Source organism: Emydura macquarii, unplaced genomic scaffold (genome assembly GCF_026122565.2).
Source record: "Emydura macquarii macquarii isolate MOO-44397 ecotype Brisbane River unplaced genomic scaffold, CSIRO-AGI_Emac_v2 contig_1828, whole genome shotgun sequence".
Classification (NCBI taxonomy): Eukaryota; Metazoa; Chordata; order Testudines; family Chelidae; genus Emydura; species Emydura macquarii.
This window is the reverse complement of record NW_027131965.1, coordinates 100,154-117,281: the sequence shown is the minus strand read 5'-3', so window position 1 is coordinate 117,281 and position 17,128 is coordinate 100,154. Positions and strand designations below refer to the sequence as shown.

Below are 17,128 nucleotides of genomic sequence, written 5' to 3'. Positions count from 1 at the left end.
CTTCAGACAGGCAGATAATGGCCAAAGCCGGAGTGAATGGGTCATGAGCCAGTGGAAGAAGGAACAATGCCCTGGCAGACAGCAACAACTGCCTTCCATCTCCACCTCACCCATAGGCTGCAGCCTGCCACGGAAGGAGTGGACCCACTTAAACCACCTAAGGATGGGTGTCGGGCCCTTTAACTCTTGCATGCACAGCTGGGACCTTTGTGGTCCTGTAGCCTGTGACTGTGGAGAAATACAAACAGCGGACCATCTTGTGGAGGAATGCCCCATCCACCACCTCGGAGGATGGGTTTCCCTCAAACTCCTGACTGACAAAACACTGGAATGGTTGAGGTCTGCCACATACAGTTGATGAATGAATGTTTGAATGGAACTCTACACCACATGCAAGAAGGAGGAGGAGAAGTGATGCAAATGAATAAGACTCAAGAGCACAACTAAGAGTTCAACCCGCAGAATCAGGACCCAGCGTTCATGTATCCTACAGTCTGAACTTGGAATTCATTCCCTCCTTGGCTACCATCACTTGCACAGCATGGAAGTGCTTCTTGTCCAACAAGGCAGCTAGACTGAGACCCACAGGCATGGAATGGCCTCTGACGGAATCAGCTCTTTCGCCCCGTGCTTTATGAAACTTTGGATCCAAATGGCAAAGGACAATTGATCCCCATTTAATCATGGCATCCTTTAGAACCATGATCAGTGCCACTGAACTAGGGAGCAGTGTTCTAAAATTGATTAGTTTACCTGGGCCAAAGGTCACCAGAACTTCCATCTCTGGAGTGAAAATCAACCACTGGTACCTGCAATTTCTACCTGAGTTCTTGTCAAATCCTTAGCCTTAGTTGAAGTAATTTTATACTTCTCTAGAGTGGAATTCTTCACCAGCCACACAAAATAACAGTGGTGATAGTGAGGTATAACTACCCCAAATATGCCCATTTATTTCTTTAACCTCGTGGCACACATTTAAGATAGGGACTAAACACAGGTGTGGTTCAGAATCCCTGGAAGATACCAAAGGGCAGGTAGCCATTAAAAATAGGTAGTTTTCTGCAACTATATCATATTCAACCCAGATGTCACTTTATGCACATGTGCAACTTCTATTGAGTTCACCCCGGGAGATATGTCACTTCCATGTTCTGCATCTTTACCTAGATAGGGATTGCACTTCCCAACTAACAGACAATATGTACCTGATTTGGAAGGATATATATCTAGGAGAGACCGCTTGCAGGGCCTGGGACACAACTACTTAGGGAGACAAATGCACGGGTATTTCACCTAACACCAGGTCATTTACTAGGGGATACTCTTTTTATCAAATGGTCATTTGTATCAAACTCCTGAATAAATCTGAGCTACATCTTGTCAAATAAAACTAATATCAATTATGTAAACAAATGGCATTCAGGAAAGAGAGAGAAACACACATCACAGATGAGCGTAAGACACTTTCAGTTTCATATAAAATACAGTTCCAGAGCAGATTACATATAATTCGAAATAAAAACAGAAGATAGCATTCCCTCTGATGCATTCAAACCTTCTACACTCAACATCGTCTTATTATTATTAAGTCATGTTATTTAGAAGACATTTCATAACATCATAACAGGAAAAAACAGCCAGCCCTCCCATCTGCAAACAATACTCCCAGCTCAGCAGGAAAAAGGTCAAAAGCAGCTTTGACAATATACAGAAACAGGGATTAAAGAACAGAACAATTACTCTGTGTTTGGGATCCATTCAAATTTCCCCTCCAGCTCTTTGACACTTCAATCTCCAGCCCCACTGAGACTAATTGAGAATCAAAGTGTGATACCTAACACAGAGAGTGCAAAACACTGCATCACGTGACACCCTGGGCGGTGTAAAGATAACATACAGGGAGGCTGACACAGAAGCTAAAGCTGCTGGGCTGAGGGGGGATTGGATGGTAGTGGGGAAAGAGGGAATCCCGCTGAATCACCCTATCTTCCTTTGGTGTGACTGAGGGTGCAATGACATTTTTTGCACCGGTTCCTGCTCTTTGTTATAGTTCAACATATTTTAAGTGAGGAAAATGGTAGAAAAAAGATCTGTTATTCAGCACAACCTGAAACAACATGAGGACAACTGAGAAATTTGCACCCAAAGGGGTAACTTGATGACTAACAATTGCTTAGAATTGTGGGACCAATGTAACTCTGACGCTCACGCTTTATTTAGCATAGGAAAAGTGATGGAGTCTAGGTCAGGTGAAGGGGAAATCTTATGCCAAGCACTGTACCTGAGTTATATCTGCACTGCCACTATAGTTGTATTTTTACACCAAGATCCCTAACTTCAGCAACTAACTCTGTGTACAGTCCTAGTGGATATAAGGCACAGGTAGTTTTTGCTGCAGTGTAGCTTGTTGAGATCAACCCTATCCCCCCACTTGGGGCTGATGAATATTCCTGGCAGGAGGAACACACACTCCCCTAACTCAAAAGGCAAAGGAGTTGATAGTAAAGGTCAGAAGATGGACCCCAAAGAAAGGTGAGCTCCAAAAGGCAGAAGCAGGCAACTCATCTGAGGGAGCTCAGAGGCCATGGTGCAGATGGGTGCAAAGCTCACTGTGTCGGAATTAGCAAATGTGATTTAAAAAAAAAAAAAATTGGCCAGTTCTAATCAAGGCATTTATTACAGTACTCTCCCATGTGGATTTTCTGATGTCTGCTAAGGGCTGAGCGCTGACTGAAACTTTTCCCACACTCAGGGCATGCATACGGGGTCTCTCCAGTGTGGATTCTCTGATGTGTGATAAGGGCTGAGCTATGGCTGAAGTTTTTCCCACACTCAGGGCATGTGTAGGGTGTCTCCCCAGTGTGGATTCTCCAATGTGTGATGAGGTTTGAGCTCTGATTAAAGCTTTTCCCACACTCAGAGCATGTGTAGGGCGTCTCTCCAGTGTGGATTCTCCTATGTCTAATAAGAGCTGAACTATGACTGAAGCTTTTCCCACACTCAGAACATCTGTAGAATGACACTCCTGTGTGGATTCTCTGATGTGTGATGAGGTTTGAGCTCCGATTGAAGCTTTTCCCACACTCAGAGCACATGTAGGGTGTCTCCCCTGTGTGGATTCTCTGATGCGTGATGAGGGCTGAACTATAGCTGAAGCTTTTCCCACACTCAGGGCATGCGTAGGGTGTCTCTCCAGTGTGGATTCTCTGATGTGTGGTCAGGGCTGAGCTCTGATTGAAGCATTTCCCACACACAGAGCATGTGTAGGGCGTCTCTCCAGTGTGGATTCTCCGATGCCTGATAAGGTTTGCGCTCTGACTGAAGCTTTTCCCACACTCGGAGCATACGTACGGTGTCTCTCCAGTGTGGATTCTCTGATGTGTGATAAGGGCTGAGCTATGGCTAAAGCTTTTCCCACACTCGGGGCATGTGTAGGGTGTCTCCCCGGTGTGGATTCTCCGATGTCTAATGAGGGCTGAGCTCCGATTGAAGCTTTTCCCACATTCAGAGCATGTGTACGGTGTCTCCCCTGTGTGGATTCTCTGATGCGTGATAAGAGCTGAGCTCTGACTGAAGCTTTTTCCACACTGAGAGCACGAGTAGGGTGTCTCGCCTGTGTGGATTCTCCTGTGTGTGATAAGGTGTGAGCTCTGATTGAAGCTTTTCCCACACTCGGAGCATGTGTAGGGTGTCTCCCCTGTGTGGATTCTCCAATGTGTGATAAGGGCTGAGCTCTGACTGAAGCTTTTCCCACACTCAGAGCATGTGTAGGGTCTCTCTCCTCTGTGGCTTTTCTGATGTGTGAGAAGGTCTGAGCTCACATTGAAGCTTTTCCCACACTCCTGGCATGCATAGGTTGTCTCTCCCACATTGATTCTTCCATTTTTAATAAGGTGTGAGTGACTACTAGAGTTTTCATCTGGCCTGTGCTGACTCTCACAGGCTTTTTCTTTTTCTTGGAGTGTACAACTCCCTTTGGATCTTCGTGATAACATCCCATGTTGTTCTACCTGTTCACCGTCTTCCTCCTGAGGATAATCCTTCTCATTCGTACTCATCATTCCATCAACTGATGGTATAGAGAGAGAATCCAGACATAGGTCACTCCCTGTGCCAGAAAGAAAGAAAATCTCAGAGAGGAATGGAAAAAGATGTGAATAAGCCAAAATATATACTGAGAGATCAAATTTATCAGGAGTTGATTTTCTGCAAAACCTTTCACCAGTGGAAAGAGAGGAGGGGATCAATTCTGGGGCCACATCTCACCAGAACACTCAGGGTGAAGCTAGATTGGGGAGGGACCTGCTACCAGCGTTCAGTCAGTATAGCTGGGAAGACATGAGTGACATCTTCCATAATGATTCCACACCTGCTGGGAACAATCCTAGACTCGGAGAGCTCACAAAGTCTTTGCAGGAAATCCCAAATGTTTCCCACGTTCACAGACAGTTTTTGAGTGGGTTTAACCAATTCCTCACCTGTGCAGGCAGCTCTCAGGAGCACATTTTTCTCAGAGCCCTGAAGATCAGGGACCAATGGCTCTTCCTCTCTTTCCAGCTGGGAGATCACATCAGGTTTGGAAACCAGAAACCCTGCTCCAGGCAAAGAAAACAAGAGAGATCAGTGGAATGTGTGGGATACTTGGCACAAAGAATATTGCATGATTTTAACCCTAGCTCATGTTTAAGCAGTAACATCCCAAGGCCAGCTCCCTTGGCTCAAAGTGGCAGGATAGTATCAGAACGTATGTTGCATGAAATGGCGCCCATGTACTGACCAACCCGTTGGTGACACTTCATTTCTCTGGGTTCTTATAGCAACTCTGGTCTGACCTGGTTAATTGGTCTTGTCCGAGCGGTTGACTCAGCAGTACAAAACACGCGAGAGTTACAATGTAGCAAAACAGCCAGTAAGCAGCTGCCACGGGTTTTTCAAATTGCCAGCAGTCAATCTGTAGCCAGTGCTTTGTAAACTTGACTATAAAGCTTAGGAACAGGAAAAGCTCAGGCAGAGAGGAAGAACAAACTGAGCTGTATCTAAAGCTGCACGTTGCTTCGATGGGCTGACGCACCGAACTAGCCCGGCTCCCCTGGACCTGATCACTTCTGGGGACTCTCTCCAATCTGCAAGAATCTAGCGCAGATTGCCACCGAATCCTTCAGCTGAAAAGTATAACAATTGTATCCTTTGAATGGTAAGCTATTAAGACTTGTTAGCATTGTAATTGTATCCTTTTAGTAGTAAGTTGTTGAAATCTGTTAGTATTACATTTGTATCTGTTAGTGGTAAGCTATTAAGAACTGTTAGTGTTGCCACTGTATCCTTTAGTAGTAAGCTGTTAATATTTGCTAGTGTTGTAATTGTATATTCTGTCCCTGTATAACTGAATGAAGTAGTGTTTAGAGAGTGGGTTAGAGCATTGTGTTAGGCTGTTTGTAATCCAATAAACCTTTTGATTTTCCCCTCGCCTTCTCTGTTAGTCCCTTACTCGTATCCCAAACCTAGAATTTACAAACTCAGTTGTAACAGATAGTTGTTATTATTATTAATTATGTTCATTATCTTAGTGCATAAAGGTCAACTAAGAGTCAGTCCCCATTGTGCTAGGCACGGTACAAACACAGAACAGGAGATGGTCCATGCCCGGAAGAACTTACAATCTAAATAGACATGACAGACACAGAATGGGGAAAGGGGTAGAACAGATCAGTGAAGTGAACAGTGTGATGGCAGAGTGACAAATATGATGGATACAGGCTGTCCTGAGACTAATGTATTCAATGTAATAACTGGGGCCAGTGTTTTCCGGAAATTGCTACTAGTACTGCATTTTTTGTTCTGAAATGACTCTTCATTTCTGGAATCACCTTTCATATGTGCAATTGCCGATCACATGGTGGGCAGGACACGCAGGGTCATGCCCCTCCCCATATTTTTGCTCTGAGACACCTGACTGATCCCCAGGGTGCAGGGCAGAGGCTGGGGCTCGCTGCTGTTAATACTCGCTGCCAACTTCTTCCCTCCTTACACAAGCCTGGCCTTGGTAAAACTCCACAGAGCTTCCCTTGGGCGGGCAGCCGACTTGGCAATGGGGTGTCAGGCTCACTCAACTTGCTGATACAAAGGATTTTGAGCTGTTCTATATTGTTACCAAGCACAGTACTGAAAACACTGCTTTGCCACCATTCACTGAAAATAGGGGGAAACTGAAAGTAAATAAAATTAAATTGGTAAGAAATAGGGTGGCAGCAGGAGACCATAACATGAAGATGCATAAGTTAATTAAGCATATAGTAAAGAAATAAAGTGATGGCTTATAGTTTAAAATGTCTGGTAAATCTAAGTATGTGATCAATGCTCGCAGACAGCCAAGGACAATGAGATGGTAATTCTCAACAGTTCAGCCAATGACTGGTCTGTTGGAAGGCAGGGTCTGGGCTGAGGTCAGGTAAAGGTTACTCCAAAACCTAAAGGGAGGGAGGGGTCAGTCAAGCATGGTGCAAGTCTTCAATCAGGTCCAGCTTTGATTGACAAATGAGTTTAGTGGCTGTGACTGGTTCATAAGAAGCGACTGATCAGGGAAAGCTTATAGATGATTGATGGATAGGTATGCTAGTGACAAGGAGTGAGGAAGTAATCAATCAGAACTGGCCAAAACCTGTATGTAACGCAGAGAGCTGACAGGTTTGAGTCAATCAAGATAGAGCAGATGGAGAAGCAGGAGAAGAAGAAGGAAGAGCTCAAGAGCTAAGAAGAGCTGAAATCACTGAGGAAGGGAAGCAGAGAAGCAAAGCAGTGACAGTAGTGGAAGCAGCTCCGTGACTGAACAAAAGGACCGATCAGAGGGGGAAGTAAGCATGACAGTCATGATAAGCCATACTAAGTATGACAGCCATAGTATAGGGAACAAATAGGGTGTATGGAGTGTGTTTGTCTGAGATACACAAACATCCAGCGTTATTATGTATGTTTTTTTATTCTGTATGTAGTTTTAATGTTTAAGTAAGAACTTGCTGTCAGCATCCTACGCATGACTGATCACCACATGTAGAACGTAACCACTTAAAAGCTATATGGTTTTTTTTTATATGCTGTATGCTGTTGCAGTATTGGGTACTTTAATGTGCATCTCTGTGCTAATAGAATTTGTATTTTCTTTTCTCGATATATATATATATGCTTTTAAGCTGTGATCCTCCCATTGATAACTGATGATTATGACCCATTCATATCACCCCACAACAGCTACATGACAAAACACCACATGCCTCCTGCTCTTTATATTCATAGCAATACTAATCACAGAGGGAAACTGAAGTGTGTATTAGAATCAGAGAAGTGTCGCCAAAATTTCCACCTCTGTCACACATACACTGCTCATAGCCCTTGAAGAGAAAGCAAAGTGGAGGAGTTGGACTTTGATATAGTGAACACAATGAAGTGCAAACTGAAAGCCTCAAACCCTGGTCACAGAGAAGAGGCAGATGGGTCCCTGCCCACAGAGAGGTGCTGGTTAGAGATCTGATACCTGAGAGGGCATTCCTTGAGCAGACCATGGAGGCAGGTCAAAGATGTAGCTACCCAAGATCTAGAACATCACAAAAGTACATTTTAGGGTATTAGGGAATCTAGTGAGTGAGGTGTAATGGGAAAGAGAATCAAAATCCCCCCCATGTGTACAGAAAGCTGGGGAATTAAACACTAAAATTCAGGAGCAACAGTCTAATTCTTCTGGAAAAGGAGAACATAAGAAACAGGAACTGGGACACGTGACCTCAGGAGGGACAGGCTCCAAGATCCAAGGAGCCTGGAGGGAAGACAGTTTATAAGTGCTGCAGATGGGGGCGTGGCCAAAGTCTGGGATTTAGCTGAAGAGGCCTATGGAGATAATCCCAGGACAGATATTTTGTGCTCATTCTGACAGACAAACAAATAACCACAAACAGGTATAGTACCCCACAGGGACTTTTGGGGGGCTTTAACAATTTGGTTGCTATGCAGTATCTAAGCAATTGGACCGCATTTATGTAGGTGAATTATCAATAAATAAGTGATGTAAATCATGAGAATTAATGCTTAATTATGGACACCGCAAAAGCCATATTTGGATAGGGGCAACTATTGACATTATAATAATCAGGGTAAAGGAGTAAATATGGTACATATAATCATACTATTACCATAAGGAAGGGGATGAATACGTTGTGGAGTACCACTGAATCTCTCTCTCATTCGTGGTCATGTGGGAATGTGCAGCCGAGACTGTCCATAGTCATGCTGCGTATTTCCGGCAAGTAGACTCCTGATATTAGGATACTGAGGGAGATGCACCACTTCCATAGTTTTAGTGCTTCTACTCACAGGGAGTGAGGCCTGATGTCTCCCTGACGGTTTATGTAATCCATGCAGGCCATACTGTTTATCGTGACCCTTGTGTGTGTGTCTTTGATCAGTGGAAGGGAGTGAGTGCACGTATTTCTGGCCACTCTGAGTTTGAGCAGATTGATGTGGAAGCATCTCTCTGCTGGAGACCATTTGCCCTATATTGTGTGACCATTGAGATGCGCACCCCATCCTATGAAGGATCCATCGGTGCTCAGGAGTAGAGATGGGAAAAACTGAACAAACTGGACTCCCGTATAGACATTTACTGGGTTCTTCCACCAGTTCAAGGATTACTTGACCCTGGTGGACATCGATAGTAGTTTGCTTATGTTGTCTCTGTTTGGTCTGTAAACCGAACCAAATCATGCTTCAGGGCATCTCATGTGTAGTCTGGCATATGCAATAACCAATGTGCCCGCAGAAATGTGCCCCAGAAGCTGAAGGCAATGTCTGGCTGAAATTTGGGGACTGAATTCTACTGTCTCTGTCAACGAGGAGAGACTGAGAAATCTGTGATGTGGGAGAAGCGCCTTTGCCAGAATGGAGTCAAGGTCAGCTCCTATGAATTCTAGCCTCTGAACCGGTGTTAAAGTCAACTTTTGTTCATTGATCAGTAGGCCCAGATTCTGAAACAGGTCCAGTGTGGTCTGAGAGACTCGTTGGGCCTCTGTGAAGAATCGAGCCCTGAGAAGACAGTCATCCAGGTAAAGCTAAATCATGAGGCCTAGTAAGTAGGCCACCACTACCAAGAGGACCTTGGGGAATACTCTGGGGACGATGAGAGACCAAAAGGGAGTATTCTGTATTGATAGTAGTCTTGGCCTAGCGAAAACCTGAGCGTAACGTCTATGGCTTGGTATGGTCGAGATGTGAAAATATGCATCTTGAAGGTCAAGGGCAGAAAACCAGTCTCCTTTTTCTAACTCTGGAATGAGCTTTGATAAACGTGACCATCTTGAACTTTTGAGTTTTGAGAAACTTGTTGAGCACTCTGAGGTCCAGTATGGGTCTCCAACCCCTTTTTTTCTTTGGTATCAGGAAGTAATGAGAGTAGAAGCCTTTGCCCCCTATATGTGTGGGCACTGGCTCCATGACTCTTATGCTGAGGAGGTGGTTTATCTTCCAACGTAGCAGACTCTCATGAGAAGAGTCACTGAATATGGGGAAGGGTGTTTTGGAGGAGGAAGGGAGGAGAAATGGATGGAGTATCCATCTCGGATGATTTCCAGCACCCATTTGTTGGAGGTTATCCGTTCCCAGGTGCTGTGAAATGAGGCAATGCAGTTTCCAAAGGAATAAGTTGAGTTTTCCAGCATGAAGTGAGGAGAGTGCTGTATGGGGCACCTCCACTAATCCAGTAAAATGGCATCCTCAAGGTGGAGGAATGAGAAGTTTGCTGAGATCCTGACATCTTCTACTTGGGGAACCTGAGTTTTTTCCTCTGTGGTTCATATGATCTCTGTGCACATTAAGGTGGATGTCGGGATGAATATTGTGAGTGATGCTTGAATGATGACTGAGGGCCGTACTGTCTGGCTGTGGCTCAGAGGGGTGATATGCCCGGTGACCTTATGGAGGATGAGAAGAGCATTTGGAAGCTAGGTCCATTTCTTCTCTTTCTGATTCCGACAATGAAAAGGGTGGTGCATGGCAGAAGGTCATCAGTGAGCCAAGGCTCCGGGTGAAATTATTACCGGGGCCCTGGTACTAAGCAGAGGAGAGTTAGGTGCATCAGACACTTAAAGATCTGTTGTGCACCGGAAATCTGTCCATGCAGAGGGTGCTGATACCGGAAAAAACTGTCAATACCAAAAGGCTTGTACTGACAGTGTCGGAGACGCAAACCTGATAGCACGATCCGTCGGTGCCTGGGGTATGGTCAGTGGTACCGATATTGATGACCATACCGATGGAGCCTTCCCTAGGGCGAATCTTCCATGCTTCTCATGCCCCCGTGGTACCAATGCTTCTTTGCCTGCGCCCATCAGGTCTTTAGGCATCCCGACATGCCCTGTCAGTTCGGGACTGTTCGTGCCCTGGGTACCAGATTTAGATGACTTCCGTCCCATCGGTACTGATGATACTGACCAAGCAGCAGATAGTTTTAGGCTCAATTTGGGCTTGCAATGGGGACTCCCTGGCCTTTTCTTAGAGGGGCTGGCAGGAATCATCTCTCTGAAATCACCTCCCTTGGAAGTGGACGGTTGTGGTGAGGGCTTCCACCAGAATTCCAGAGGTCGAAGGGCTGATTCCATGAGCAGGAGTTTGAACCTCAGTTCTCCATCCTTCTTGGTCTGCGCTGCAATTGCTGACACAAGCCACACTATGTGGAATATGCTTCTCCCCCAGACAGCAAACGCACTGCGAGTGTCTGTCAGTCACTGGGATAGTTTCCCTGTAACCTGTCGGAGGCTCAGTATAATTTGAGTTGCTTGACCACTGTCCTACAGGCCTAGCATAGCTTTAGTTGCTTGTTTGGCTATTCTGACCCCTGTAGCATGACATCTTCAAATTGGCAGAGATGAACAGGAATACTGAATGACCTTGCATATATCTCAGTTTCTGCATACCACATCACATAAGACAAAATACACAACATATATGCTTTCAGCTGAACACAGATAATGGTGATGGGAACAAGTTATCCTTTAATGTCTAGGGGTACACTGTTTCATTCCCAAGGGGCATGCATTTACACCGTCCCTCCTATCACCAGATGTTTTTTTGATAACCCCAATTATCATGATGAGAACGGAATGCAGTTAAGGGTGAAAACCCAATGTAGATAATTAGCATATATGATAATGAGTAGAGAGATAATTAGGTGAAAGCTGTTTATGGAAGGGTATAAGAAGTTACCACTTAGACAAAGTGGAGCGCTCCATCAACACCGACTCCACAGGAGGTGCTACCAGTCAGACAAGAGGATCCACTGATTCCCTGGAGAGATCCTGAAGAAAGCCATTCCTTTATACAGCCTTCTGAGTAATGCTTTGCTCTCCAGGTTTAGTGAGTCTCAAATATTGTAGTTAATTTTAGGCTTTGTATTTAACTAGTATATCTATAGAAAATCTTGACATTAAATCTTACTGATCTGCAAATCGGTCATACCATATCTCACTGGTATTCACACTGATCACTAAGTGTCCAGTATCAACAGTTGGTGTCCCTTGATGGGCTCGATCAGCTGTGAGTGAGATGATCTTTGAGGCATATGGTGCAAGGGTTTCTCTCATGGTATGTCAGCAGGGTAGCAACCTGTCTGGCATGGTTCTCCACAAAGCTGTATCTGTATTTTGCTTCAGGAGGAGGGCATTATGTCCTCTACAGAAATGTGTTGTGAGTCAGACAGTCAAGAGGTTGCCACTCCCGTTCTCCTTTCGCTAGAACCAGGCTCAGATAGGAAAGCTTTTGTGGATGACCTGGAAAAGGACTCATGGTCTGGAGGAGCATTTAAGGGTAAAACAGTATATGCAGACTTGATGCTCCAGTGGGAACAATTCATAGAGACAAAGCCTGATCGTAAGAAAAAACACTTGGCTGCTTTACATGGGTTCGTTTTGGTAACTAAAACCCTTATTGAAGAGTTAGGGAAGTTAGCCAGAGAAAACAAGGAGCTGCATAAAAAATTGATAGCATGCCAAGGTCATGTACAGAAACTGAAAATAGAGTATGAATCTTCAGTGTCTGACTGTCTCACTCAGGCTAATTTGCTCTCTAACTCTCCGCACAATGCAGACGGGTACAAAGAGGAAACTAGACAGTGGGAGGAAACAGATCATATCTCGGAAGGAAAATGTAAGGACATGCAAGCTGCAGTATGCGTTGTCCTGGAGGAGAAAAAGAGGGAAACTGAGGGCCAGTCCCATGTAGTTTGCCAGCGGCAGTTGTCTCAGTGTAAAAAGCAATTGGCTGCTGCCCAGGGAATTATTGCTGCCATGCAGGCAGACGGAGGTTGTGATGGTGCAGAGAGTGATGGTATGCAGGACTTTGATCTGTCAGCCCTCTGTTATGCAGAGGCTGCGTGGGATAAGAACCAGTCAGATCAGAGCATAGAATGTCCTTCCCCCATGCTCCTCTCAGGCAGATAGTAAAACAGCTATCTGCACCCATGGCTCCTGTGATTGTGGAGATCAAAAAAGAGACTATTGGAGAGGGGGAGGAAGACACCACCACTCAAGTGAATAAGATATTGAGATCGGAGCAAGTGCAGGCACTGAAAAAAACTTTAGGAAACATCATCCCTGAAATTGTGGTTGCCTGGTTTGCAAGGCTTACCACAGTGCCTCAGTTAAATTATAGTGACTATACCTTGCTCTTAAGGGAATGTGTCCCATTACACACCTTCCTGGGACTTCCCGTGGATATACAGAGGGAGAGAGAGCACAGAGGTGTACCCTTATGAGGGATGTCTTTGAGGTAGTAGATCCCAGCAAGCACATTGAGGAGCCTTTTCATTTAGAGCAGCAAGTCCTAGGGGAACGCCCTGATACTTATTTACAATGTAAAAAGATCCTATGGCAAGCTATGGGGCATGAAGAGGAAGGTCAAGACCTTATGGACACAGTCTTTCCAACTCATGTCATAGAAGGGCTACATCTGCAAGTAAAAGTTGCTTTGGATACTCTGAATTTTCCAGCTATGATGTGGGAGGCACTGTTACAGAGAGTTCAGCGAGCTCATTTACTAGTGAGCCAAGCCTTCTTTGATAAGCACAAAGGGAAAGCTGCTGCACAGACGGGAGGAAAAGTGGCTGCTGAGATCACATTTCAGAATCAAGGGAGCAAGGAAGGTGTTTTAGTCCCTGAGGGAGTTAACAGAGGGTGCGGCCAAGGGTGAGCCATGGGAGGATCGATCCCCTGCACTGGGTACTGTGAAATCGAGCTCTCCAATATACCCCGAAAGCTCTAATTGATGGCAAATCAAATAATCAGCTGGCTGACCTGATTTGTCAGAAGGAAAGGGAATCTTACACTCCAGAGAAATATGCTGATGAGGGTCAATGGCTGACCCCACCTCCTGAGGGGAAGTCCTCAGAGGCATAGGGGAGCTGGGCATCCATGAGTCCCCTGATACATGCGGCACCTTTAATATCTCATAAATAGGGACAACCCACTATCTGAGTGGATTTTGAAATAGGGGCGTTTGGACAGCATATGCTTGTAGATACTGGTGCCACTATTTCATTGATTGATGGCCGTTTAGTTCCTGCAATGGTCAAGTTAAAGGGAAATCACCGGCAGAGGTTAGAAGGTTTTCAAGGTTCCAGCATAAATATGCCCCTCTTTTGTCCCCTTACTTACACCATTGTAAAGAAAACATGGACAGAGATTTTTGGTTTGGCACATGCTGGAGAAGCAGCTATTTTGGGCATGAATTGTATGCTTAAGATGCAGGCTTTGTTGATTTAGCTAATTGGGTGTTGTAGATTGGATTGGGAATTCCTAGAGTTGTTGCAGCTGTGCACAGGGTGGCAGCTCTTAAAGCACCAGAGCCACTCTCAGTTACAGCAGAGCTGTATTCCCTGGATGTTGCTAACATAGTACAGGCACACACACAAGCACGGGTGAAGAATAAATTGGATTGTGGCTGGGTGGATGCCTGTGTTCTTATTGTAGGACCTGATCCACCACTACAGAAGCAGTACAAATACCCAAAGAAGGCTGAGGAAGGACTGTTACCCACGATTACTGCTTTCTTGCAGCAAGGAGTGTTAGGGGAAACTAATAGCATAAACAACTTTCTTATATGGCTAGTATGTAAAGTGGATGGGAAAACCTGGCAACTTACAGGGCTTTGAATACATGTACACCCAAGACAGCCCTTGTGGTGGCCAAGTTACTAGAAGTTACGACTGCAATAGATATGGGAGCTAAATGGTTTTCAACATTGGATTTATCAAATGCATTTTTTGCTATTCCTCTGCATCCTCACTGCTGGTATAAATTTGTTTTTACCTACAGGTACCATCAACTCATTTTCACCCATGTTCTACAAGGGCTACACTGCTCCTCCATGATCTGCCACAACCATGTTATTAAATTATGGGATAGGTGCACAGCACCGATGAATGTTATCTCTTATGTGGATGACGTTCTCATTTGAACTGTAAGCCGAGAAGCTCAGCTGCTTTTGCTCGATGAAACAATCTTTCTGATTGAGCAAGCAGGCTTCTGAATTAATTTGGAAAAAGTCCAGTTGTGTCAGCAAGAGGTCCGATACCTGGGTTCACTGTTAGGACAAGAAGGAATTACCCCAATCAGCAGAGAGTGGAATTAATTTGTAAACTGCCAGGACCCACTGATGTCTCTGCATTGCGATCCTTTTAGGTCTCACAGGATGGCTCCGCAACCATGTGGAGAATTTTGCCTTAAAGGCACAGCCACTTTACCAGCTACTGTACCAGTCACTGAGGAAGGAAGTACCCTGGAAGTTGGGCCCTGAACTGTAACAGGCCCTCTTAGCATTGAAGCAAGTGGTAATCTCTGCCCCTGCATTAGCCTACCAGGATAACACTAAACCATTTGTGTTGCAGTTAGCTCATTCCCCAATGGGAATAGGAGCTATTTTAAGCCAGGAGGGGCCCTCTGGTCAAAAGCCAATGGCATTTGCCTCCTGAGTACTGGAAGGGCCAGATACTACCTTTACCCCTGGTGAAAAAGAAATATTGGCATTGGTATGGGTCTTGCAGCACTGGCAATACCTTACTGGTTCTGCCCCAATTATTTTGCGAACAGCCCACATAGTACATAGTGTCCAGGAAAATCAAAGAAGGGCACACGTCCAGCCCTAGATTGGCTAAATGGACTATAGCTTTGATGAATAGAAATGTGGAAGTCGAACCACCTACGGCTTCCAACCAGGCCCCATATGCCCTGATAATTGAGGGTATTGAGCATAATTGTCCTCTCCCTCTGACAGAGCCAGCCATTCCCAATGCAGGACCAATAGAGTTTACAGGCAAAGGGAATTACACAATATCACTGTACAATTCCTCTATTATACCATATGATTTCACAGCTGGCTGGATAATAGCAGATATGGAAATTAAATATATGTTGTAAATAATTGATACTAATGTGATCTAGAGATCTTGCTTTTGTTTTGTTTGTAGATAGTTATCACACAGATCCATGACAGCACATGGAAGCATAAGATCAAGATATGCAATATGAAGGAGAGAGTGGTATGGTGTTCTCACTATTGTTTTACTGTGTGTGTTTGCTCTGCTATGCTGGTGTGAACAGGAAAGATGGTGCAATCTCAGACAGATGTTGCGGGATAGTACCCCTGCCCACTACTGTCTGGCTTGGGGAAGATGCTTTGGAGCTTAAGATAATGGCTTTTTGTAATTCTGAGAGGCAACTCACAATTAATGTCACCAAAATGAGTACACCTCAAGAGGAAATCGGCCCAAATGATTTGATTTATTTACACAGCGTGAATTGGACCAGAGAGGAACACAGCAATACACTGTTATGGCGTCAAAATCGGTCTGAAGTAATTTACAACAAAGCCGATTTTAGCTATTACTACATGGGGATATTCCACTTAATAAAGGGAAAGAGACCTGTTACTAAACTGAAGGTATACTATCCTCAATGGGTTTTAGTGAATCCCTCTGCAAGTGTAGTGATGTACATAAACACCTATCTGAGTGTAGTTGTACATTGTGCTCCCAAGCCCAGAGAATACAATGTTGGGGACTTGGTGTTAAAAGAAAATTGTAAGAGCCAAGCACTGGAGACCCCAAAGGTACATCTTGTGAAAGTACATGTAGGCATACAAAATATTAACATAGGACGCCTATATCCCCATTGTGCACCGTTTGTAACACCTCTAGTACGAGAATCGCTGTACTGGATGGACATCTGGGTAACACACAATGCTAACACACATGCCTGTCCCAAGTGAGACACTGGTGGAGATATTTTGGGAGGTATAGGAGCATCAGCAGGAGTGCTGAATGCAATTAATGAAGAAGTTTTGACAAATAAGTTAAGCATCCTAGGCAGAAGCCTTGGAGCCCTATCAGATCCTACAGTATACACACATTCAGCCTTGGGATATGGAGAAAAGTTACTTGGAGATATATTAATACCCTGGGAAATAAACAATGAAAAAGCATGCCTGAGCCTATTAAACCGTACAAAAATTATGATAAATGCTACCTCCAAAGCTTTAGGTTGCATACAAGCACAGCTTTGGGCTCAGAGATAGGCCAAGATGCCACCCAACAAGGACTTAGTGGAGTCCTACCTGATGAAATAAATAAATTGATCTGGGATGATGCCACCACCCAAGAAAGAGCCTTAAATTATTGGTGGAAGATGTTAAATTTCACAGTAGATGCCCAGGCTCAAGTGATTACAGTGTATGTAATGACAATATCTGATCTTTGCATCACAGACATACACAGAATAGTCCCCCTAGGCCTCAATGTAAAAACTGGAGTGATATGGCCTATTGAACATCTGGACAGAGGGACTGAAAGAAGGAAATGAAACTTGATTCATTAGTTTACAAAGCTGCACACGTGAAGCTATGTTGGGATCAGAATTGGGATATATTTGTGAAGAACCACTGACACATTTACATACCCTTGTAAGAAAGTTTAACTGGATGTATGGAATTGTCAATATGCTTTGTTACCCAATAATAGCATTAATTCTACCATTGTGTACACTGGACAAGGTTGTGTTTGTGTACGCACGCAATGTACCCAAGTTGTGATTAATGGAAT

At 44.5% G+C, this 17,128-nt stretch overlaps 1 protein-coding gene across 1 annotated transcript in view; it reads right to left on the bottom strand.

Annotated features, from left to right (window-relative positions):
* Positions 1–661: 661 nt before the first annotated feature.
* LOC137159269 (zinc finger protein 135-like) overlaps positions 662–17,128 on the bottom strand; it is a 33,899-nt gene continuing 17,432 nt past the window's right edge. The window contains exons 4-5 of the mRNA XM_067557431.1: positions 4,479–4,592; positions 662–4,108 (exon numbers count right to left, since the gene is read on the bottom strand). Of these exons, the coding sequence (XP_067413532.1) occupies positions 2,661–4,108; positions 4,479–4,592 (1,562 nt within the window). The 3' untranslated portion in view covers positions 662–2,660. The remainder of the gene's footprint in view (positions 4,109–4,478; positions 4,593–17,128) is intronic.